This window comes from Chiloscyllium plagiosum, unplaced genomic scaffold (genome assembly GCF_037043375.1).
Source record: "Chiloscyllium plagiosum isolate Xiang-an unplaced genomic scaffold, Cpla_swu_hap1 HiC_scaffold_37, whole genome shotgun sequence".
Classification (NCBI taxonomy): Eukaryota; Metazoa; Chordata; class Chondrichthyes; order Orectolobiformes; family Hemiscylliidae; genus Chiloscyllium; species Chiloscyllium plagiosum.
The window spans coordinates 22,984,429-23,011,333 of NW_028270175.1; the positions used below are offsets into that span (position 1 = coordinate 22,984,429).

Below are 26,905 nucleotides of genomic sequence, written 5' to 3' on the forward strand. Positions count from 1 at the left end.
CAAACCTTCTGACAGGTTATAAAAGCCCATCTGATTCATTGACGCCTTTCAGAGGAGACAATCTGCAGTCTTTACCCTATCTTGCCTGTGACACGGGCTCAGTTGGCTGGACATTTGCTTTTCAATGCAGAGTGTCACCAACAGTGTGGGTTCAATTCCCTCACTCCCTGAGGTCACCCACGAAGGTCCCACTTTCTTAATCTCACTGCTCACCTGAGGCATCTTGACCCTCAGGTTAAACTCACCTCCACTTTTCTCTCTCGCTAATGAGAGAGCAGTGCTCCGAGACTATGATCACTCCACTTTATGCATGCCTCCAGACCTCCTGTAATGTGATTGACCCTGTACTGCACATTGCTGACTGCAGGCTGTTCACTATCTGGTCAAGGCCAGATAAAGATGGCCAGTAAATTCTGGTCTTAACAGAATCATTCATATGCCAGCAACCAATTATAAAGAAAATTCAAGTTGTGGCACCAATTATTTATGAGGAACAAACATTTCTCGTTGGTCCTCCTGCTAAGGGATTAGTAATGAGAGTACGTAATAGAGACAGCAATCCTGCACTGGGTGAAATTCACAAGTTAGATACATTTCTATCTATGGAAACATTCCATTTGGCAACATGATCATTCGTGATGAAATAAAAGGGAATTATTTGATGAATAATTTGTTCTGGAGTAAAAAGACAACCACTGGAATATATACACATACATGGATGAGAAGCATGGAGAGGCAGCACATATCATGCTGGTACAATACACAATAAACTGACAGCCAGTTAATGGCAGGAGCCTAATGAAATTAATGACCTTACAAAGGTACTTTGGAGAGTCTATTGTAGTTTGCAAAACCTGATTTGGGCTTTACCCCTCTCTATTCAAGGGCTATGATGTGTCACATTATAATAAGATAAAGATCAGGGAGTAAAGTGCATTCAGTAGTAATCCTATTGTGTTAACTAGAGAGCAAACCTGATGGAAAGACAGATTCTCCAGCTGAGTCTAATTCATGTATCCAGGCTTATTATTGTAGAAATTACAATCTGTTTCATAGTTAAAATCATCAATGACCCTCAGATAGCAACTTCTAAAAACACGGCCACTTCCATCTTGAAGGTCAAGGGCAGCAGATACTTGAAAATGCCACGACCTTCAAGTTTCCCTCCAAGTCACTCAGCATCCTGTCTTGGAAATATATCACTGTGCCTTCATTGCCACTGGATCAAAATCCTGGAATTCCCTCCCCTATAGGCATTGTGGCTCAACCCACTGTAGGTGGACTGCAGCAATCTAGAAGGCAGCTCACCATTCCCTTCTCAATAGCAGCTCGGGATGGGCAATAAATACTGGCCAGCCAGCGATGTCCACGAGTGAATTAAAAAAAAAGAATGGAAGGGCCAAAAGGATTTTACAGATGCTGCAGAAGTTTAGCACTGAACTGGAAAGTCATTTCAACAACACTGCCTCATCAACTGAGAAACACTCACATAAACTGCACCCACTTGCTGCTTCACAAGTTATAAGTACTCCCTTCTAGCTCTGTCTAAACATTTTGTTAAAACATATATAACATTTTCACAAAGCATTACAACCCTTCTTTTCAGTAGAAAGCCATCGTCTGATCACATGCAGAATTGTACCAAAGGGTGTCCAGGTACACAGATTGCTAAAACTTAGTGTAGACAGAATGAAATAAAATCTAAAGTCAGTAAGAATACAAAGGGAAGACTTTATAAAATTTGCAACATAGAAACTGAGTTCCATTGAATTATTAAACTGTAAAGTCATCAAGATGTACAGCACAGAAACAGACCCTTCAGTCCAACTCATTCATGCTGACCAGATATCCTGAATTAATCTAATCCTATTTACCAGCATTTGGCCCATATCCCACTAAATCTTTCCTATTCATATATCCACCAAAATGCCTTTTAAATGTTATCATTGTACCAGTTTCCACCATTTTCTCTTGCAGCTCATTCCACACACACACCACCCTCTGCATGAAAATGTTGTCCCTTAGGTCCCTTTCATATCTTTCTCCTCATGGTTATTTAATTATTTAAAACTAATTGAGGTAAATGAGGAACCTATGATCTGATATATCGCAAGCTAATATGCAAAGAACTGGTATAACTAATGTTAAACTAGTATAAACTAGTTTTAAAACTCGGATAACTCAAAAACTGGTAAACTAGACTAATCTATTAGGGGAGCCAGATGTATTTCACTCAGTAATTGTTAAATGTTCTTTAATTATGACAATATTTTGTTGGTGTCCCTCAAACTGGAATCAAGCCAATGGGCAGCTTGCCAATGGTAACATTAGATTTGCAGCTGGCAGACAGCCCACTGTAACAGTGTGTTGATTCAAACCGCCACACTGCATTGTGGATTACTGGGGTATAGGTATGTCACTGTGATGGTACATTTGGGGATGCTGATTCTGAAGGAATACATTGTCCAAGTGACATCAACTCAGTTGCAGGAAAAAGTGATCCGATGCCATATTGTCTGAGTAATTTCATTACTTGAGCTGAACACCTTATGCTTACCAAATTGAGTGCTATGCTATATATTTGGGAGGAATTGCTTGTAACGTAACATTTTCCTCTGTGTAATTAAGCAACATAGAATCCAAGTTCCAGAATCAAACAGGAGGTTGAGGCTATTCAGCCCATCATGCTTGCTCTTCTTCTTTGAGGGAATTATCAATGAGTGCCACTCCCGTAGCCTCACAAATATTTCCTCGTTAAAATACTTTTTTTCAAATTCATTCTGAATTCATTATTGAATCTGTTTTCATCACTCTTTCAGGCAGCACATTCCAAATCCCTATCCATTTGTCTATGGGTGAAACAGATAATGTTTCTCTTGATACTGTTGGTGAAGAGAAGTGATATCAGCAAATTAATACTGTGGGAATGAGAGTTACAATGTCACCTCCAAGAGTAAATTACAAACTTATGTTAGATACTTTCTTGTATTTGAACTGTTTTTCATATTTTTTAAAAAATTCATTGGCATCACTGGCTGGTCCAGCATTTATTGCCAGTTCCTAGTTATCCTTGAGAAGATGGTGGTGAGCTGCCTTCTTGAACCGCTGCAGTCCACCTGCTGTGGGTTGATCCACAATCCATTAGGGAGAGAATTCCAGGATTTTGAACCAGCGACAGTGAAGGAACAGTGATATATTTCCAAGTCAGGATGGTGAGTGGCTTCGAGGGAAACTTGAAGATGTTGAAGTCCCCATGTATCTGCCACCCTTGACCTTATCTGTGCTGGTTTTTAATGCGCTATGATCAACTTGCCCACATGATAGCACCAGAGTGGCGAGTGATGGGCAGATATGTGTGTGCCGTGTCAACATTAATATTTGGTATTTTTCTCCATTTTAAAGAGGCACTAACACGTGGTATGATGTCTCCATGTGACAATCTGCAATTGCTTGTCGCGTAATCTAATCTAATCTAATCTTTCACTTTCTGGTTGTAGATTATCTTGGGGCTATATGGGGAGCAGGGAGAGGTTCTACACAAGAAAGGTCACCAAAGAGAACATTACTATAAATTTGACATCTAGTACTACAGCTGTCAGCTGCTTCAGGATAATTCCTGGCCCCTCTAATAGTTGCAGCAGCAAATCATTTATTGACCAGCAGTGAAATTAGGGCTCCTCCTCCATGCCTGAACTGGACAGGAATAACAGTTTTCCATTAGAGATTTGCTCCCCCAGTTCCTGGAAGAGTATGATAAACAACAGAACTAATTGCTGTATGTAATCTTTCTTCATATACTACGACAACCACTGCCATCCATCCTGACAAAGAACTCTTCACAGTGTTACAAGAAGCCCTTGTAACAAAAAAAAAAGATTACCAATGGAATAATACAATGGTCGTAGCAATGAAGGAGGCTATTCGTCCCATCAAGCTCATACAAGCTCTCTGCAAGAGTAATCCAGCTCGCCCCACTCCTTTCCCCCATGACCTGTTACTTCAATCTAATTCACTTTTAAAAGCCATGGATGAATCTGCCCCCACTATCCATTCAGCCAGTCCTTTCCAGATCCTGACAAAGTGCTACACAACAAAGCTTTTCCTAATGTTTACATCAGTTCTTTTGCTAACCATTTTAAAGATATGCCCTCTGGTTCCCTGCCCTTCCATCAATGGGAACCAAACCACCCTATCTACTCTGTCAAGAATCCTTGTGATTTTGAACACCTCCAGCAAATCTCCTTTCAAATTTCCCTGTTCTCAGGAGAACCCTCTCAAACCTATCCGCGTCATTTAAGTTCTTATTCCATTCTCATTAATTCTTTATGTATCCTCTTCACATCCTTCTAGAAGGTGGTACCTCAACTCAAATACAATACCCTACTTGTGCTTGAATTTCCTGTACAAATGCAAGTCTGCCTTTTTTTTATTTGAAGATTTAGTTAGCTGGAAAAGGTACCCTGGAATGATTCAAAGTAAACCCTGGAATTCTCACAATATCTTACCCCTTAGCCACACATGGTCATTCATCTCACGATTGTTTTGGGGACCTTTTGACTGCCACATCTACATATGCATGATGTAAGCAGATATGGATAAGGAGGAACATAAATCTCAAGGTGTTGGATTTAAATGAAGCAATGTTGTTTATCTAAATGAGGAGACCAGGCTAAATGGTAATATCGTGTTGAGAGTGAGGGAGCTTTATAATGGCAATGGCATTAAATAAAAAAGTGGTGCACTGTAATTGAGGAAGTCTAACAGCAAATTAGATCACTCTAATGTAAATGAAGGGATATTGCAGGTGGAATTTAATGCTCCCTCCCTGAAGGTGGGTTTGGGTGTGGAGTGTTTCAAACTGGATCCGTGAAAGTGTTGATTGGTGACCTGAGGCCTTCTGCCTACACCTGATTAATTCAGGGTGGGGAAGGCTCCTTAATGATCTTTCCACCCAGAAAACAATTAAGCTGTTAAAATGCACAATTAATGACCACTTAAAGGCTTCATCCTGCTGTTGCTGGTATTCAGTGTCGAGAGTATGGCGATGGAAAAGCACAGCCGGTCTGGCAGCATCCGAGGAGCAGGAGAATTGTCATTTTGGGCATAAGCCCTTCATTGGGAAGGGTTTATGCTCAGCTCCTCGGATGCTGCCTGACCTGCTGTGCTTTTCCAGCGCCACACTCTCGACTCTGATCTCCAGCATCTGCAGTCCTCACTTTCACCTAGTGGCTGGTATTCAGCTAGAGTTTGGGAGAGTCACCATGTGGGAAAACTGGGCTCCATTCCCCTCATCCCCGCCTTCACTCCCCTTTAGCCTGGGATTGCTCCTCAATCCTGGGCCTTTGGTGGGATGCATTGCCAACAGTTACCACAACTCCCAATGGTGCTGTGGGCAATGGAGAACTGGCACCTTTTGATTGGTTGGCAGCTCTCATGGGTGGCATTTTTGCTTCTAAGTCTATAATCCGGGGAAGACTTGGCACCGGTCACTTTAGTGCCTGTTGGGAACTTAATTTCGGCAAACCTTCTCTTACAGAGGCAATGTGATGTTCCTGTCAGTGGTGGAAAAGTGCCCATCACAAATAAAATATCCTTCCTATAATACCAATTAGGAATCCATCTATGTGAATAAGCAATTCCACTACAATTGAGGAACTAAGAATCACCTAATACGCCTTTACATTGTCATCAGATGAAGGAACTCTTTGGCTATCCGAATAGGCCCATAACTAGAGAATAAAGCCATTGGACCTTCTAACTGTCCTGAACCTCCAAGCTATTCTGCAAATAACTCTGCTCTTTAAAACATTTCCTGAAACAGCCCAAAAGCAGCCTGATGGTAACCTCTGAGCATTGACTGACATCACCAGTGCCCCAGGAATGCGTGTCTTTGACAACATCTCAGGATGGCTGACCTTGTGTAAATGCTGCTTTATGTGCAACGTAACTAACTATACATGGTCACCAGCAGTTTGGAAGTTCAGCTCAGAATGCCAGGAATGTTTTCCTTTTTTAAAACATACTTCCCCAATTCCACTGTGGATTCCTGAGTAACCGATATTTTCCCAAATTTCCCACTTTCATCGCTTGTGGTAGATGCAGCGATATTACTCATCAGGGCAACATTTTGACCAGATGTTTGACTCGCAACCAACAGCTCTGATTCTTTCCTGACACGTACAAGGTTTTCTGCTTTATCATTCTGTTCATTCAGCGCTATACACAAACTCAGAAATAAAATCCTCAGTCCTTTTGCTGTAATGAAACATCAATAACTATTTCTGTATCAATCTCTCTCCTATCCCTTTATACCATTATTTATCGACTAACGGGAAGCAGTTGTTTTGTACAAATTTTTGATTTAGCTCTGTCTGTTCTATTTGTTCTGAATTCATTTAAAAATAGGAAATCATTCGTGGGATGTGGGCATCACTGGCTTGGCCATTCCCAGCAGCCCTTGAGAAGATGGTGGTGAGCTACCTTCTTGAACCACTGCAGTCCACTTGGTGTAGATGCACCCACAGTGCTGTCAGGGAGGGAGTTCCAGGATTTTTAAGCCAGTGTCATTTAAAAGTAAACAGTCCAGGAAGTGGCCAATCAGCCCATCCTGGCTCTGTTGGTTCTCTGAAAGTGTTATTAAACCAGCACATTCCTCTATTTCATGACCACAGTCCTTGACTTCAGGTTTTCCTTTGAGGTTTCTAGTTCTAACTGGTTGGCCTATTTAACAATACCCTCATACTATCTGATACTGAAGTTTATATTTGGCAATTCCCACCCATCATATGAAGGGGAGGTGATTATAGTAGGAATGTCAATGAGTGAGTAATCCAAAAACCTAACTCTCTGACAACATAGGTGGTGGATGGTGAAAATCAGGCCCAATAAAAATCTGGAATTAAAAAGCTAGTCTAGTGGCAACAATATTCCATTGTTGTAGATATCCACCTGGTCCACTGTAGTCTCTTTAGGGAAGGAAATCTGTCATCCTTTACTGATCTGGTCTACACGTGACTCCATACCTACAGCAATTTTATTGACTCTTAACTGCAAGCCACTTAGCTTTAGATTAATTAGGGATGGGCAATAAATTCTCACTCAGACAGTGATGCCCACATCTCATGAGTGCAGAAAAAAGAAATGCAGACAGTGAAATGTACAATAGAAATTAATTGACACCTGTGTGGCAAAATACATGGCAATTGGAATTGTTCACAGATGTTATGATATGTAATTCAGCTTAAAAAAAAAGAGAGACCATAGGGTTACCCTCTCCTTAGAGAGACAAGACTAGTGGTGAGTTTAACTTGAAGGTGACCACACCTCAGGACAGGGCAAGGATGAGAAGGTGGCAACATCAGCTGGTGTAGGAATTGAACGCACTCTGTTGATGTTACTCTGCATCACAAACCAGCCCTCTAGCCAAGGCTGCTGAGTTTCACAATACTAGCAGTACGCATAATCAGCAAGGTTGTACGATTGCCTCCAGCTAAATGGTACACAATATTAAGGGGTGCTTTTACTCATGTCCAGGCAGGCACAATAATTTTGTATTTTTGTTGTTTGACCTTTCCTTTGAAAAGGGGAATTGCCCTGGTGCAGTTCCATGTGTGCTGTTCTCATATTTCTGGGGTTCAGTAGTTTGGTACAAATGTGAGGATCCCAGAACATCAGGAACCTTAGGACACGTAGCAAACACCACTTCTACCAGAAGAGGAACTAGATGAAAGAGAAATGCCACAAACATGACAAACTGTAGCAAAGAGTTGCTTAAGATCTTGGAATGCACTGAGCGGTACTTTTATTGGAAAGTTGGAAGAAAATCAAGCATCAAGACCTGTTTCCTTTTGGGCTCAATCTGAGCAAAACATGGCACACCTCCAGCTGACAAAACACAAAGGCCTTACCACAAATTGGAATGAATGATGAATGAACAATCATGTCTCCCCAGACCGTTTACTGCTGAGCAAGAGGGTTGCTCTGGAGCCCCCGGGGATTAAACACCATTCCCAAAGACACTGCAACAGCCCAGGAGGAAACAAACATGGGTATTACAATAAATGATGCTTTTTACAAAGATTCTTTGAACACTTTAGTCCATTAGTTTTAAAAACATCAGATGGAAGAGAAAGGACTACTGAATGACGGCGAAGGAATGTAAATGTCAAGATTTCACACCTGGAATCATATTTCCCAGTGTGGGTTAGGCTAAATACCTTGATCAAGTCCAAGGCAGTGACTTAGAGTTAAGGACATAAAAATAGGATAATACAGTATGTAGATTGTCCGACCAGAGGGGAGGCCATATTGGATTTGGTACTTGGTAACGAACCAGGACAAGTGATGGGCTTGTTAGTGGGTGAGCATTTTGGTGATGGTGACCACAATTCTGTGTCTTTCACCTTGGTTATGGAGAGAGATAGGTGTGTGTAACAGGGCAGGTTTTACAATTGGGGGAAGGGTAAATACGATGCTGTAAGACAGGATATGAGGAGCATAAGTTGGAAGCATAGGCTGTCAGGGAAGAATGTCGTGGAAATGTGGAACTTTTTCAAAGAACAGATACGACGTGTCCTTGATATGTATGTACCTGTCAGGCAGGAAAGAAATGGTCGCGTGAGGGAACCTTGGTTGATGAGGGAGGTTGAATGTCTTGTAAAGAGGAAGAAGGAGGTTTACATAAGGTTGAGGAAACAAGGTAACAGAGCATTGGAGGGATACAGGAAAGCCAGAAGGGAGCTGAAGAAAGGGATTAGAAGAGCTAAGAGAGGGCATGTAAAATCTTTGGGAGGTAGGATCAAGGATAACCCCAAGGCATTTTATGCGTATGTGAGAAACACATGAAAATGACAAGAACAAGGGTAGGTCCGATCAAGGACAGTAGTGGGAGATTGTGTATTGAATCGGAAGAGATAGGAGAGGTCTTGAATGAGTACTTTTCTTCAGTATTTACAAATGAGAGGGACCGTATTGTTGAAGAGGAGTGTGTGAAACTAGAAGAGTGTGGTAAGCTAGAAGAGATACTTGTTAGGAAGGAAGATGTGTTGGGCCTTTTGAAAAACTTGAGGATAGACAAGTCCCCCGGGCCCAACGGGATATATCCTAGGATTATGTGGGAAGCAAGAGAGGAAATTGCAGAGCCGTTGGCAATGATCTTTTCATCTTCACTGTCAATGGGGGTGGTACCAGGGGACTGGAGAGTGGCGAATGTTGTGCCCCTGTTCAAAAAAGGGAATAGGGATAACCCCGGGAATTACAGGCCAGTTAGTCATACTTCGGTGGTAGGCAAAGTAATGGAAAGGGTACTGAGGGATAGGATTTATGAGTACCTGGAAAGACATTGCTTGATTAGGGACAGCCAGGACGGATTTGTGAGGGGTAGGTCTTGCCTTACAAGTCTTATTGAATTCTTTGAGGAGGTGACCAAGCATGTGGATGAGGGTAGAGCAGTGGATGTAGCGCACATGGATTTTAGTAAGGCATTTGATAAGGTTTCCCATGGTCGGCTTATGCAGAAAGTCACGAGGCATGGGATAGAGGGAAATTTGGCCAGTTGGATAGAAAACTGGCTAACCGGTCGAAGTCAGAGAGTGGTGGTAGATGGTAAATATTCAGCCTGGAGCCCAGTTACAAGTGGAGTTCCGCAGGGATCAGTTCTGGGTCCTCTGCTGTTTGTAATTTTTATTAATGACTTGGAAGAGGGAGTCGAAGGGTGGGTCAGTAAATTTGCAGATGATACGAAGATTGGTGGAGTTGTGGATAGTGAGGAGGGCTGTTGTCAGCTGTAAAGGAACTTAGATATGACGCAGAGCTGGGCTGAGGAGTGGCAGATGGAGTTCAACCCTGCCAAGTGTGAGGTTGTCCATTTTGGAAGGACAAATAAGAATACAGGGTTAATGGTAGGGTTCTTAGTAAGGTGGAGGAGCAGATGGATCTTGGGGTCTATGTTCATAGATCTTTAAAAGTTGCCACTCAGGTGGATAGAGCTTGTAAGAAGGCCTATGGTGTATTAGCGTTCATTAGCAGAGGGATTGAATTCATGAGTCGTGAGGTGATGTTGCAGTTGTACAGGACCTTGGTTAGGCCACATTTGGAGTACTGTGTGTAGTTCTGGTCGCCTCACTTTAGGAAAGATGTGGAAGCTTTGGAGAGGGTGCAAAGATGATTTACCAGATGATGCTGCCTGGGATGGAGAATAGGTCGTACGAGGATAGGTTCTCATTGGAATGGCGAAGGATGAGGGGTGACTTGATAGAGGTTTATAAGATGATCAGAGTCAGATGGGAGTGGCAGAGTCAGAATCATTCGTGACCTTTAAGCGGCAATTGGATAGGTACATGGATGGGTGCTTAAGCTAGGACAAATGTTCGGCACAACATCGTGGGCTGAAGGGCCTGTTCTGTGCTGTATTGTTCTATGTTCTATCTATGTTCTAGTACATGCTTTCCAGGGCTGTAACTTGGGAAGGCTTGCCCATGCAGTATAAAGGGAATGGACGCCAATGAACAAACATTTTACTCAAGGTTCTAGTTGGCCTTTAGCTCTGAAAATAAATAGGAACATGTTCCCACCCATTCTGTGTTTCCCTTGATTTCTCAGGAGGTCAAAAAAACTGGCTATCTAAATTCTTCGGGGTTAGAAAATTCCAGAATCTCAAACCTTTGAGTGAAGTAATTTTTCCTGATCTTAGATCTAAATGATTGGCCCTGTATCATGAGACTGTGTCCTCAATCTTCAGATTCCCTTTCTGGGAATGGATACGTTCATGAATTAAAAAGGTCAATGCACCATTGTCCTACTAGAACAAACGGGTGCTCTCTCATGAGAGAGAGAGAGAGAGAGAGAGAGAGAGAGAGAGAGAGATGACTGGGGTAGTTTAACCTGAGAGTCACTATACCACAGGAGGGGAGAGAGGTCGAGAAGGAGACACCTTTAATGGTAACTTCTATCAGTGCAGGGATTGAACTCATATTGTTGGCATCACTTTGCAAACTGAACTACCAAACCTGTATTTATGGATTGTGAGAACTGGAAAATGGCCAGTTGGACATTACTGGGATGAAAAGGATTTATCAGGTGCTTGTTTGAAACTGCAAAATCAAAAATTAAAGATCATCTTCTATTTACTCTTTACAAAATAAAATTATTTTTATGGTAGATATAAGGGTGGAGTTTTCTTGCTGTTCGCCTAGCAATAACCTCTGGACTGAGGTAATGGGTGTTTTTCTTTTCCTACACACCCAGGAGCTGTGGGCAGTGGCTGAAGTGTGTAGGATGTCTCAGTCTGTAACAGTCAGAGTATAGAGTTGAAAGAAGTGCTGTCTATCTGTCTCTCTCAGTGAAGGATTTTAGGAAAAAAATCTGCTAAAATTTCAAATGTCATGACCCCTACCTATTTCCAACTGAATCTAAAATCTGGTCTGAAAATTTGTCATCATTTTGTAACCAACAGGAATGTGAGTCCATTCACAAGAAACTAAAGGAGCTGTGAGAAATGCACTCAATCCACTTTTATAGTTTGAGCTCTTGGTTCATGGGGCTTTCCCTACTTTCCCACTGATAATTGCTCTGCATGGCTGCATCATGTATGCCTTTGTCCTGTCTGTGTATGAATGCATGTGCATTAGGGATTAAGGGGGTTGTATTTTAATTCAGGAGCACATTATTGCAGATGCTGGAATCTGTACTGAAAGCAATCAAATGCTGGAAATCACAGCTAGTCAGGCAGCATCCAAGGAGAGAGATCAAGCTAACTTTTCAAGTCTAGATAACTTTTCATTAGTGCTGGTGAGCCACTTTGAAGAAGTCATCCAGACGCAAAATGTTAGCTTGCTCTCTCTCCGAGAATGCTGCCTGACCTGCCGTGATTTTCAACATTTTTTTTTGTTTTCAGTTGTATTTTAATTTGCTTAGTTGATAATTGGCATTATGTTGAAAATCACACAACACCAGGTTATAGTCCAAGAGGTTTATTTGGAAGCACTAGCTTTTGGACCACTGCTCCTTCATCAGGTGGCTGTGGGAATAAGATTGTAAAACACAGAATTTACAGCATAAGTTTACAGTGTGATGTAACTGAAATTATATCTTGAAGACTTGGATTGTTTGTTAAGTTTCTCATCTTTTAGAATGACCATGTTGGTTTCAGTTCTTTCATATATAAATCGCAAAACTGTTTTTAAAAAGTTACATTCGCAAGTGAACTTTAACAATTGGTGTCATGTCAGCCCAGATAATGCATTGAAGGTGTGAGGTGCCCTGTGTAAGACTGTCTGTGCCACAACGGTCAGGCTGATTCTAATCTAAAAAACAGATTTACAGAATCTTACATGGACTAATGCGGTGTATGAGCAAAGTAAAATGTAATTCTGCAAGTACAAATTCACTCCACAATTAGATTACTTAGTGTGGAAACAGGCCCTTTGGCCCAACAAGTCCACACCGACCCTCTGAAGAGCAACCCACCCAAACCCATTCATTTACGCCTTCACCTAACACTACGGACAATTTAGCATGGCCAATTCACCTAACCTGCACCTCTTTGGACTGTGGGAAGAAACTGGAGCACCGGAAGAAATCCATGCAGTGGCAGGGAGAAGGTGCAAACTCCACGCGGTGGGGGAGGATGTGTGTGTGTGTGTGTGTGTGTGTGTGTGTGCGTGTGTGTGCGTGTGTGTGCGTGTGTGTGCGTGTGTGTGCGTGTGTGTGCGTGTGCGCGTGTGTGTGTGTGTGTGTGTGTGTGTGTGTGTGTGTGTGTGTGTGTGTAGTGTCTGCGGAGAGAGTGTGTATGTGTGTGAATGTAAGTGTAAAAGGGTATAAGTCTGAGAGAGGATGCGTGTGGGAGTGTATGTGTGAGCACATGAAAGAGGGTCTGCATGAATGTGTGTGTAGGAGTGTGACCATGCGTCTGTTTGTGTGTGTGTGTAAGTGCAATGGGGTCACCTGTAGCGTGACATGAACTCAAGGTCCCAGTTGAGGCCATCCCCATGGATACCAAAGTTGAAATTGTTTATCCTTTGTATGAAGAAAAAGTTTGTCTAAATAAAATTTTTAAGTTTAGCGAGAAGCCTGGTGAAAATCTCTTTTGTTCTAGTTAACAGTAATAAAGAGAAACAAGCTGATCATTTTAGAGTGATTCAGTAAGATATTTACACTACTAGGCCTGACTTCCAGCATACTCCTCTTGACGGCCTCTTAACACCCTTACTAACAGGGAGAGTGTCTCAATACCTAGCTTGACAGCTCCTTCTTCTATGTTTCAAGAAGATCACCTCTCATTCTTCCAAATACTAGAGAGCAGAGATCCAATTTATTCAGTCTGTCATTATATGACAACCCCTTCATCCCATAGGCCAATAAAGTTAGCCTTCATTGCCTGAAATACAAGTACATTTTCCCTTAAATAGAGATGCGAGCAGTAGATGTGCAAGATGGAGTAATTTGGCAGCTTTTACTGGAGTGGTGGAGAGGTCTACCTACTTCCTGGCTGAGATTGGCAGGGATGATAAGCTCACCGTGACTCCGCTGAAATCTGACTGAGCCCTAGTCACTGTGGGCAGCTGAGTCAGGATCTCAAACTCAATGTTCCAGTCAAACCTGAACCATCTGTTGTACTGCTTTCCAAGAACTTGCAAACACCTCCTCTCTAACATGAATCATTTTGCCAAATCCTCAAAAAAAAGAATTTTCAGCACTTCCCACACAGCAATGAAGGTCAACACTAGGCAGCATGGTGGTTCAGTGGTTAGCACAGCGCCAGGGACCCAGGATTTAATTCCACTCTCGGATGACTGTCTGTGTGGAGTTTGCATGCTCCCCCCATGTCTGCATGGATTTCCTCTGGGTGAGACGGTTTCCTCCACAGCCCAAAGATATGTAGGTTAGGTGGATTGGCCAGGCTAAATTACCCATAGTGTCCAAGGATATGTAGGTTGGGTGGATTGGCCAGGCTAAATTACCCATAGTGTCCAAGGATATGTAGGTTGGGTGGATTGGCCAGGCTGAATTACCCATAGTTCCAAGAATATGTAGGTTGGGTGGATTGGCCGTACTAAATTACCCATAGTGTTCAAGGATATGTAGGTTGGGTGGATTGGCCATGCTAGATTACCTATAGTGTCCAAGGATATGTAGGTTGGGAAATGCAGGGTTACAGGAATAGGGTCGTTGGGTAGGTCTGGGTGGGATGCTCTTTGAAGGGTCAGTCAATGGGCTGATGGGCCTGCTTCCACACTGTAGGGATTCTATGATTCTATGAAAAGTGGCTCATCCTTTGACTTATGGCACTGCACCTTTGTTTTATGTTGAGTAAAGTTAACTATAAACACAAAAGCCCTATCTGAAAAAAGATTAGCTTAAACTAGACATCTGTGGCATCACGAGTCCAAAATGCTCGTTATTTATCGTCCAATAGTATCCTGCTGCTAAGGTGATGCTTTATGAACTCAAAGCCTAACTGCTGAAAATTGTCAGTGTTGGGGTTGATTATATTCTAATTTCTATTAGACATAGGCTGAGGATTACCAAAGGATAAGTTTCTCTGGAGAAACAAAGTAAAATCAAATCAATCTTTCTCTTCCTACAATATTTTGGAGATTGTCAGAGAGATAATACAACGTGCCGTACTAGCAAGTGTGATGCTTGAGGCTTGATGTTAGATGCCTTACTGTGTAGATAGACATATACATACACACGGAGGCAATCAAATCTACAAGTTGACATGAGGCATTCAATAGGACAAGCACAGCAGGAGCACGGGAACATCACCACCTTCAAGCTCGCTGACAAGTTGCACACTTTTCAACTTGGAAATATAATGCCACTCCTGCTTCGTCAACGAGTCAAAATCCTGGACCTCCCTGTTTATGGTCACTGTGTGTACCTTCAGCACCTGGAATCCTGAGAAATCAAAGAAGCAAGCTCACCATCACCTTCCCAAGAGCAACTAGGGATGACCGATAAATGTTGCCCTTGTATAGCAATGTAATATTCCAAGAATCTACTTTAAAAATATTCCTCAAATGATTCCATCATTGATTGTGCTGCCTGAAGTGAAACTTAGTCCAAACCAACGGGAATGTCCCAGTTGGAAGCCTGGCACCTACTGTGTTAGCTGGCTCAGCCACAGACTTCCAACATCCTACCACTTCAGATCATTATCGAGTGACACTTACTGCCATTAGGCTCACTTTAGCTCCAAAATCCTCCAAAATGTAACAGAAGCGGACTGGGTGCAAGGTCTGTGTTGCACATTTTCAACCCCAAGTCCAATGCCATTCAAGCTTTGGAACAGGAAAATAGATGACTTCCAATTATAGATGCTCCTGAAATGAGAGGCTTCAGTTAAGGGCATAGAATGGCAAAGCTGTAATTTTCTATTTTACAGAGGAGAAAGTTGAGAAGAAATTTGATCGGGTTTTCGAAAATCATAAGGGATCTGGAAAGAGCAGAAACGGAGAACCTGATGCTGTTAGTGTAGGGATCAAGAACCAAAGGTGACTGGCAAAATAAGCAATGGGAATCTGAGAAAAACATTCTTACACAACAAATGGTAACAGTGTAGAATGAATCGCCTGAGAATGTAATGGAGACAGATTCAACTGTGGCTTTTAAAAGGAACTTGGCTAATTATCTAAAGAGAACCAATTTGCAGGAGAGACAGGGGTGTGAGACTAAGTAAGTAACTCTCAAGGACATGATGAATAGCCCCCTACTATGCAGTAACCATTGTGTAAATTAGCCTTTCAGAAGGTGGGTGGCTGGAGGTCAGTGCAGTGGCTCGAAGAGTTAAATAAACAGCATCACTAACAAGTGGCCTAAACGTTCGCAGAAGGCCCTGGCAATGAATGCATCACACGACAGCTCTGCTGATCAAAACACAACAATAAAGAAAATTATTGCTACAAACATCCAAACTTATTTTGACGCAGAAATGGGGCAAATCACAAGGCTTCCAAACAAGTTTCCAAGTGCCTGCAGAGAGCAGCAGAAAAGAAACTATTCAGGCATTCTCCATGTGCAGTGCTGCTGCCAGAATTTCAACAAATTCTCCAGTGTTTCAGTATCATTTGCTATCATTCCAACTACATTAAGTGGTACTCTTTTAACGGACCCTCTGAGAGTGACCATTTCCTGAGAACCTACCTGAAGCAATGCCACTGGAAATATTTACTGACATCAAATGACTTCAAGATGCTTCTTTCTGTCTATTTCTGTTCCTATAATAAGTGCTGTTTTAACAAGTAGCTATTTTCAATGAATGCCCTACACAATAAAAACACTGATCCCAGCCTCGTTTAAAAGCTGTGCAGACACAGTACAATGCTACTTGATCACTTCATTGTGCACACATCTCTTTATAAGAAATTCTCTTCAATAACATGGACCAACTGACCTAATGACAGTTTGAGCTGTGGATCACTCTCATCTCCATGAAAAGCTTGGGTTCAGTCCCACATCAGGTACTTGAGCACAAAATGGGGGCTGATACTTCAGCGCAGCAAATAGGGACAGCTGTACTGTACAGCCATATTGCCTTTCAGATGTGATGTGAAACTTCAGTTCCACTTGTTCTCTGTGGTGAGCATAAAAGACCATGTACGGCAGAGTAGTTTTGTTGATGCCCACATAATCTGGTCATGATCACCTACCTGTTTGGCACAGTTGGACGCTGTGTTTCCTACATTGCAGGATTGGCTGCATTTCTTGAAAGGTGCTATAAAAATGCAAGTTTTGTTTTATAAGTCACTTGCCTTTCAAAACGTTGCTCACCACATTAAGAAATGGTTTTCCTGGCTGAGAGAGTTACAGAGGCCATGACTGGCTGTGTCTGTTCTGTGTAAAGGTCTGGTTTAATGCTCACTCCAATTGCTGGTCAGCAGGACGGTCCCCAGACATCCACAAGGAGCTGATACTACAGGCTAGGGCTCGTAAAACATCACGTTTGTTCCTTCATGTGATGTAGGCACATCCATTGTGCTGTCACGGAGGGAATTCCAGGGTTTTTATTCAAGGACATTGAAGGAACTAGAATATAATTCCAAGTCAGGGTGAGGTGTAGCTTGGAGGAGAACTTGGAGGTGGAGGAGGTGGTGTTCCCATGCATTTTCCACTCTTGTTCTTCTATGTGGTAAAGCTCACAGGTTTGGAATGCTCTGGTACAGAAGCCTCAGTGAATAGCTGTGCTGCATCTAGTCAGTAGTACACACTGCTGTCACTTTGCATCAGGGTTACCTGAAGTGAATGTCTGAAGTGGTAGATAAGAGTACATGAAAAAGAGTTGAAGTTTTATATATTTAGTGCCAAGTATCTCCTTTCTTGAAGCATTAATTTCTGCATCAGTGAATATCCAAGAACATTTTTCCAATGCTTCACTTGACTAATGATTCTGTGTGTGTGTGTGTGTGTGTGTGCACAGGAAGCAAGTACTGCAATCTGGCAGGTCATATTTGACCCTGGCTTCGACTTATTTAAACAGAAAGCAAATATCCTTTATCCCACGAAAACAAAACGTTCAATGTTGCTAAAATTAATTCAGCAAACACTGGTCAGTTAATTTTAATGCTTTCAAACCACAATGAGATAACATCCTCATGGATAGGAAGAAACGGAGTCATTGCATCTTTTTGTTTACGGGAATCAGGTTTCCTGTTCTAATCAACTGTTATGCTCTGGAAACTGGGGTCAAACATTCTCATTCAACATAGGTCCAGTGGGAAACTGAGGAACCTCTGGAGACACAATTGCACCAATTTGTTCCATTTCCAAAGATTCCTCTCGGCTTTTTAAAGCTGCAAACTTTTCTCCAGTGGTGGTATTAGTAGAAGGTTATAGGACTCAAACCTATTTGCGTGTATGGTGTGTGCCAATTCTTCCAGTGCAGTACTGAGTTGGCGCTGTTCTGTCAGAAGTATGGCCTTTTGAATGAAATGTTACATTCAGACCACAATGACACCCTTAGATGAACTAAAAAGATTCTGGTGGGTACCATTTCAAGGAAGAGATGCAGAGTTCTTCTTACTGTCGTGTACAATATCTATTCCTCAGCCAACATCACTAAGAAACAGATTGTCTGGATTTCATTACATTCCTGTTTGTGGAGATTTATTGTGTGCCATTTGGCTGCCATGTGCCCTCTGTTACAACAGTGACTACACTTCAGAAAAGACAAGAATTCTATTGGTTGTAAAGTACCTGTAGTTGTGAAAGGTGTAACTTAGATGCAGGTCTTTTCCAGTTTTCAGTTCAAGACATTTACAACTTCGCTCTCATCAATTCATAAAAGAAGCAGAACTAGACCATTTGACCCATCGAGTGTGCTCTGTGTTATTAAGATGTGGGTATACTGTATCTTTAAGAGATTTAAAAGCTAGCAGTGACAGCACAAAGTGTTCTCAATAAGAAACAGTGTAACATGTGCTCCAGCTACTGAGGTAGCTAGGGTAGCTGGTTGCCTGCAAGCAACAGAACAGATTCAAATTACGCCAATCAGATTGAACTATACCCCAAAAAATACCAAACTCCAATCAAGTTTGAATTTAGTATATGCACAATCTTAAAAGCCAATGACACGATCTGATGCTTTGGAAGTATAAGACTGGGGAAAATTGAACAGTTCAGAGGAGAGCTGCCAAGCTACCAACATGTAAAGACTGTCTGAAAAATAGCTCTCTTAAAAGGTACCATTATCAATCAATAACCGGTGAAGTAGAATACCCAAGAAGAAGATAAGACAGGAATTCAGAGAAAACTAAAAGCTGCCTGGTTTTGAGATAAGGAGTTTTGTTTCATAAATCTTGGGAGTTTTATTGGACTAGTATTGTAGAAGGGAAAGATAAAAGTTAGGTTAGAGGAAAGACTTGTAAGTAGATGTTAGTTAATTATTCTCTGTTATACTTTAAGAAATAAAGGCGTTAATTTTTACTTTAAATAGTGCTTGGCCTCTCAAATTTTCATAGATTACTGCAGAGGATAAATCTTTTCTGTGTTGCTGGTTTACAGTAAGCAGGAGAGTTTACCCCGTGTTGTAACATATGCCATTCGATCATAGCTGATATATTTCTCAAGCCCATTCTCCCTGTAACACTTGGTCCCTTTACCAATCAAGAATCTTTCTCTGTCTTAGTGAGCGGCATGGTGGCTCAGATGGTTAGCATTGCTGCCTCACAGCACCAGGGTCCCAGGTTCGATTCCAGCCTTGGGAGACAGTCTGTGTGGAGTTTGTACATTCTCCCAGTGTCTGCGTGGGTTTCCTCCCACAGGTCCAAAGATGTGCAGGTCAGGTGAATTGGCCATGGGAAATTGCCCATAGTGTTAGGTGCATTAGCCAGAAGGAATTGGGACTGGGTGGGGTTACTCTTCAGAGGGTCGGTGTGGACTGTTTCCACACTGGAGGGAATCTAATCTAATCTAAAAAATACACTTAAAGAGTTGGCCTCCACAGCCCTCTGGGGCAACGGGTTCCACAGATTCACCACCCTCTGGCTGAAGAAGTTCCTCCTCATCTCGGTTCTAAAAGGCCAACCCTTCACTCTGCTAGCTGTGCCCTCAGGTTCTCACCTGTCTTACTAATGGACACGTGTTCTCTGTGATCCCTCCATCCAGGCTACTCAGTATTGTGGGTTTTGTACCCAGGCTTATGAAGATTCTATGTCAGGAGTCCACGCTATTCACACGCTCGATGACGCTGTCAGAACTGCAAATGTGATGTGAATAAAAACACTGTCACCATTCTTTCTACCATTGACCAAACGGTTCTTGAAGCAGGAGTACTGCCCTCTGAGAAGCTACCATCTGGGATTTACTAACAAATCACACTTAAAATCTGCAGACAAAACTTGGTGCATTTTTTCCTCTGTGTACAACGTCTGGGCAGCCTCCAAGGCGAGATGAATTAGTAGAAATATGTGGTCAACAGAAGCTGCCAATTTAGTGTTAAAATGTCAGGCTGTCATGCACACCAGCAATCTACGTCACAAAATGTTTCAGGCATAACAGTGTGTTTACAAACAAAAACCTTTAAAAGAAATGTATTAAAAAGGAGACAAGTTTTTTCCTGCACGTACACCTTCCAACCTATAGGCAAATACCACTTCATCGACCTCCAAATGACCTTATTTACATGAGTTAGAACTTGAGGCTTTAATAACATGCTTCACCTAAACTTGGTTCCACATTAGACACCGAATAATATACTGTATTAAACAGCATCCTGTTCCTCTCCTTATATCGTGGTGCATTTTCAATTTGCTGTGAGTTACCTCGCCAGTGAGCCACCACGTTTTGGAATGTTTGCTTCAAGTCAGGAGGTCATGGCTCAAGCCAAACATCAGGGCTGGTACACTCATAATCCAGGCTAATGCTCCATGGCCAGGAGTTGAAGAAAGGATTTGAGGAACCCATAGCCTTCGGTCTGGCTGTAATTTTTGTTTTCTTTGTTCATAGGATTTAACTATCACTGGCATCCATTTCTAATAAGCTCCTCCTTAAATCAAGTTCACCCCAATACCTAAGGTAGCCATTTGATACAACCTTGTACTTGCTTTTTACTCCTCACAGGACAGTTACTTTTTAGCCACAAAGCTACAGATATGGAGACACACGGAGACCAGACTGGGTATGAAAGGCAGATTTCCTCCCCTGACAAATTTTAGTGAATCAGATGAGTTCTTTTAACAATCAGTGCTCACCATTCCATTGACTAGCATTTTAGATGAAACTGAATATATGTTCTCCTGGCTACCCCAGTGCTCTTTGAACATATCTTCAGAACCTTAGTTCTGAATTACTGTCCAGAGACATTACCACAATGCTACCACTTTCACAGGTTGAGTCAGTTTATTGGATTAGCACATTATCTTTGCTCCGGTCCAGTTGAAATGAAGAGGATATTGGGATCGGGATCAGCTTTTTAACCATAACCATTCAGCCCAAATGATTTTTGGATCAGGTACTAATGGTGACATATGTTCTCAGCCTGTGCTAGTCTCCAAATCTCCAGCACGTTCAGTGTTTAAAGAGTGAGCAAATGCAATCCTTCCTTTGAGAGCACATCCCATACTTTTTTAATGATCTCAACTTGTGACAATTGCTTGAAAATGGAACCAGCTGCACCAAATGTTCCAGTGGCAAATATTCACTACAATCTATGTGATAATGTGTTTAATATGTTTGTATGCACGCCATATAAACAAAATAGAGTAGATTGGCATTTTCAAGGACTGATGAAGAAAGTCTGCTCACCATGGGGAAAATGTACATGCCAGAATTCAGCATGTTTTTACCACATGGGATAATGGAGAGTGACTCACTGACACCAGGGGCAGCTCACTTAACGTACAATGGGATCACTGTCTGTCTCCAAAATTAAGCAAGATTTTGTGTCACTTGATTTTGCAGCACCCTTTGGATTTAATTCCTGTTATTTGTAAAAGTAGAGGAATACAAAATGACAGAAACTGATGACTTACCATGTGGTAGTTGATCATTTCTTGTAAGCTCTCTCCAAATTTCTGGAGGCATTCCTGAAATTAAAAAAAAAAATAGAGATGTGATTTCAAAGTGAAAATGACCAGAACCTTCTCTGAAATCATAACTTTAGATGTAAACTGAATGCATAGCACACTTCATCAACATCACTTTCCACCATCCTTCTGGTAGCAATTCCCAATAAGTTTTGATTGAGACCTCAATGTCAGAGCAGCCAGCCAAGATGTTTGTCATGCTGCTTTATTATTATTTTGCATTTTGGAGGGTTAAACCTGTGCAACTTCAAAAAAATTATTTCCAAGCCTTTTCTCAAACTAGCCCACATCCAACACAGAAAATCAACCCAATTTCTTTGAGGATATTTCCAAGAAACTACCAGGTTATTCAGGTTACTATGGAGAGATCACCCAACAAAAGACAAATGGAAGCAAATTAGGACTGCAGTTTCTGCATGCTGTACTGCAGAAAACACGCAGAATCTTGCTGCATTAGTTCTTCAGCAGGAGAGAACAGAGGGGGCACGGATCTCAAGAATCTTGGTGAAGCAATGTGCAAACTAGCTAAAACAAATGGAAATCTAAAGGTGGCATGGATAGCTTAGACAAGCTAAAGAACTGGATATTTGTGCCAGAGGTGACCAGATTATAAAACAAAGTGTTTTAATTGGTCGGTTGGAAAGGAAACCTGGCAAGCTGTGTCATTAGCTGTGTGGTGAATGTAACTTCAAAAAATTTATTTAACTTCAAAACATCCTGCGGTGTTTCAGTAGGACTGTGCCTCGTTGGTGTTAACCTCATCTAGGGTACTCAGGCAGAATAAAGCTACCAGTGAAAGTGATTCAAGGGCCAAATCCGATGAGCGAGAGAAATGAGAAACCTGTTGTACAAGAGGCAGCATTGAAAGGACTTTGTGACTGCACTTGCAGCTTCTGATCTGCTGGGAGTTGATGCTGAGAAACTATCGACTATTTAAAGCAAAATTCATTGCTTCTATTGAAATACTATTTATCTGTTAATGTAAGTTTGATTTATCTTGATTTTGGGTTTGAGCATTACAATTTAAAACATCGAAAATCTGTCGTTCAGTCCTTCTGTTGGGATGCTTTGAAGATTGCTTTCTCTCTCTTTTGATCTCTTGCTACTGTAACACAGGAAGCGATAGTTGGGAGCCATTAAAGGCAGTAAACATACTGACTGACTGCATGATATCAGGAAACATGAGAACAAATCCCAACCACTTTACTGCAACCAGCTGACTTGTAGACTACATTGAAATCACTTGTCACATGTGTAACTGATGGTTATGAGTGGGGGAAACCAAAGGATTTTCAAGCAAAAAAAGGAGTCTTTGAAAATAGCTGCAAATTTGACCATATGTTCAGCTGGACACTTCAGATATGGAGGATTTTTCAATTGGCCTAATTGGCAAGTTAGATTACTGGTCTGTGGGTTACTCCCCTTATGCTGCGGCAGAGTGGATCAGTGGTTAGCACTGCTGCCTCACAGCGCGAGGGACCCTGGTTCAATTCTTGCTTCGGGAGACTGTCTATGTGGAGTTTGCACATTTTCCCCATGTCTGTGTGGGTTTGCTCCAGTTGCCTCCCACAATCCAAAGATGTGCAGGTTAGGTGGATTGGCCATCATGTACAGGAATGTGCAAGCAAGGTGATTAGCCATGGAAAATGCAGGGTTACAGGGAGCTGAATCCGGGTGGAATGCTACTCTTTGGAGGGTTGGTGTGGACTCGATGGGCCAGATGGCCTGCTTCTACAATTCTAAGCTAACCTTCACCATAATTTTCTGGGAACATGGCTCCTGTGAAAATAGGACCCTTGAGGTGCAAGATTGAACAATTCAGTGGAGGAAGAGGCTCTGCAAATATCCCCATCTTCAATGATAGAAAAACCCAACACATCAGTGCGAAAGATAAGGCTGAAGTATTCAAGGCAATCTTCAACCAGAAGAGTCAAATGGATGATCCATCACAGCCTCCTCCAATGGTCTCCAGCATTACAGATACCAGTCTTCAGCCAATTTGATTCAATCCACATGGTATCAAGAAACAAGAGTCACCGTATAGTGCAAAGGCAATGGGTCCTGACAACATTCCAGCAATAGTACTGAAGACTTGTGCTCCAGAATCTGCTGCTTCTTTAGTCAAGCTGTTCCAGTACAGCTACAACACTAGCATCTGTCCAACAGTGTGGAAAATTGCCTAGATATGTCCTGTACACAGAAAGAAGCACAAATCCAATCCAGCCAATTACCAGCCCATCAGTCCACTCTCAATCGTCAGTAAAGTGATGGAAGGAGTCATCAACATTGCTGAGCAGGTGCTGCTTGATAACAATAACCTTAGGTTCTGCCAAGGCTACTCAGTTCCTAATCTCATTACAGAGACAAACACAGACAAAAGAACTGAATTCCAGAGATGAGGTGAGAGTGACAGCCCTTTGCATCAAGGCTGTATGACCCAATGTGGCATCAAGGAGCCTTAGCAAAAGTGGAATCAATGGGTATCAGGGGGCAAACTCTCCATTAGTTGGAGTCATACCTGCCACATAGGAAGATGGTTGTCATTGTTGGAGGTCAGTCATCTCAGTTCCAGGACATCTCTGCAAGAGTTCCTCAGGGTAGTGTCTTAGCCACTTCATCAATGATCTTCCCTCCATCATAAGGTCAGAATTGAGTATTTTTGTTGATGATTGATTGTACAATGTTCAGTACTATTCACATCTGCTCAGATACTGAAACAGTCCATGTTCAAACATTACAAGCTCTGGACAATATCCAGGCTTGGGCTGACAAGCAGCAAGCAACATTCATATCACACAGATGACTATCTCCAATAAAAGACAATCTAACCTGGCCCTAGACATCCAACAGTGTTACCAGCACCAAATCGTCACTGTCATTATTCTAGGGGTTATCATTGACCAGAAACTGGTGAACTTGACTCACCACATAAACACAGTGTATACAAGAGTAGTTCAGAGGCTAGGAATATGCAGGGTGTAACTCACCTCCTGACTCCCCAAAACCTGTCCACCATCTACAAGGCACAAGTCATAAGTGTGATGGAATATTCTCCACTTACCTGGATGGACGCAACTCCAACCACACTCAATCTTGACACCAGCCAGGACAAAGCAGCCCAGTTGATTGTCACCATATCAACAAACATCTACTCCCCGTCACTGATGTTCAGTAGCCACAGTGTGTACTATCTAAAGGATTCACTGCAAAGATCCCTAGACAGCACCTTTCTCATACATGATCACTTCCATCTAGAGGGACAAGGACAACAGATATTTGGGAACACCAGCACTTGCAAGTTCCTGTCCAATCCACTCACCATCCTGACTTAGAAATATACGGCCGTTCCTTCAGTGTTGCTGGGTCAAAATCCTGGAATTCCCTCCCAAAGGGCATTGTGTGTCAACCCACAGCAAATGGAGTGCAATGGTTCAGGAAAACAGCTCACTACCACCTTCTCAAGGACAGCTAGAAATGGGAAAGAAATGTTGGCCCAGCCAATGACACCTATGTCCCACAAGTGAATTAAGAAAAAAAGACCTGGAAGAAGCTGACAAATAGACATTTCCTGTTATTCTGTCTCATGAATAGTACCACATCGAGAATATTGCTAGGAGGTGCCTACCTGTGATAACAGGATCGTTAGCCTTGTTAACATATTGAGACAATGAGGGAACCTTAATAACATGAACTCTGGTTAGGGAAGCTAAGATGTCAGTGAGAGACAAGAACAATATAAAACTCAGAAATGACCAGTTCCAGATTGCAAAGAAGACTCTGCAAAGATTTCAGCAGACTGAGAATCGTGTATGATTTATAAATTATGTCGCTATTCGGTGGCCATTGGGCTGACATATGCCTAGGTTTCTTCATATAAATGGGTATTATTAGAAAGCTAGCAGACACTTGTTAAATTTGTACTCAGAGTGGTTTCAATTGGGAAATGTTAATGAGTGCTGAAGACTTCTATCAGGCAGAACAGTACCACATTGTGGGTGGCACAGTGGTTAGCACTGCTGCCTCACAGCGCCAGAGACCTGGGTTCAATTCCCATCTCAGGCGACTGACTGTGTGGGGTTTGCACATTCTCCCAGTGTCTGCGTGGGTTTTCTCCGGGTGCTCCGGTTTCCTCCCACAGTCCAAAAATGTGCAGGTTAGGTGAATTGGCCATGCTAAATTGCCCGCAGTGTTAGGTGTAGGGGAATGGGTCTGGGTGGGTTGCGCTTCGGCGTTCAGTGTGGACTTGTTGGGCCGATGGGCCAGTTTCCACACTAAGAAATCTAATCTAATTCTAAAAGAACAAACATTCTTGGAAAGTGTGGGTGAAGAGAAACTGGCTTTGTTCACTTATACTGTATGTTCCTCACATGTTTGCGCTGATGAATAGTTTTACAACAGAGATACACCATTTACATAGAACTTTTTCAAGTAATTCCCTTTGCAGAGCTGATGTCAGAAGTCAGTCCTAATCCAGGCTGAACTAACTCCGGTCTTCCCAGAATTAAGTAGCTTCAGTTGGATCTATGGGCATCACAGAAGCTTTTCCATTCTACTTTCCCAGCTAAAGGAGGAAATATGACAGAATTTGTAAAATAACTTCTATCTTACCGATATCATTTCATCTTTCCTGCATTGTTGAGAGAGGTCTCGGATCCCATTGACAAAATGTTTGTTGGCCGTGGTATATGCTCTCCCTGCTTCAATCATCCCACTGCACAGTTTCACCAACTATAAGAAGGAAATCACAAAACATTATGTTGTTATGTCATTAAACAATGATGTTACTCATGAGAAAATTGATGAAATTGACTGTTTCATTTTTACAAGAGTTACATTTCTGTGTAACTTATAATATCTGGGTGCAAATACTGATGAATGGACATCTCTATGGATCAGAGTGAAGGACCAGACTTCTCTAACAATCAGATTTAACACTAACGTTAGCTGTAGCAGTGTTTGACTTTACATTTACCATGCTATTGTAGTGTCTCCCAGCTATCAATTAGTCTGAAATGATGGGTGGTTCTGAACTCACAAAGAAGCTATTTGAGATTATTCAGATTTATGTATTTTCAAGCCTTGGTTATTATTTGTTAGAACTGGATTAGAGGTCACATCATAGGGATTCAAGAACAACATTTTAGCAACATCATCATCATCTTACAGTTATATAGCACTTTTGACATAGAGAAACATTCCAAAGTGCTTCCACACCGTATGCTTCAGACAAAATTTGACACTCAATCATAAAGAGAGATATCAGGACAGCTGACCAAACTTGGTTAATTAGCAACGTTTTAAGGAGCGCATTAAAGAAGGAGAAAAATTCATAAAGGTTTAGAAAGATAATTCAAAAATTTAGGGCCCAGGCAACTAAAGACATG

At 42.0% G+C, this 26,905-nt stretch overlaps 1 protein-coding gene across 1 annotated transcript in view; it reads right to left on the reverse strand.

Moving 5' to 3' along the window:
* acap3a (ArfGAP with coiled-coil, ankyrin repeat and PH domains 3a) overlaps nt 1-26,905 on the reverse strand; it is a 328,671-nt gene that overhangs the window by 123,233 nt on the left and 178,533 nt on the right. Inside the window, exons 3-4 of the mRNA XM_087980463.1 lie at nt 26,130-26,249; nt 21,468-21,521 (exon numbers count right to left, since the gene is read on the reverse strand). Of these exons, the coding sequence (XP_087836589.1) occupies nt 21,468-21,521; nt 26,130-26,249 (174 nt within the window). The remainder of the gene's footprint in view (nt 1-21,467; nt 21,522-26,129; nt 26,250-26,905) is intronic.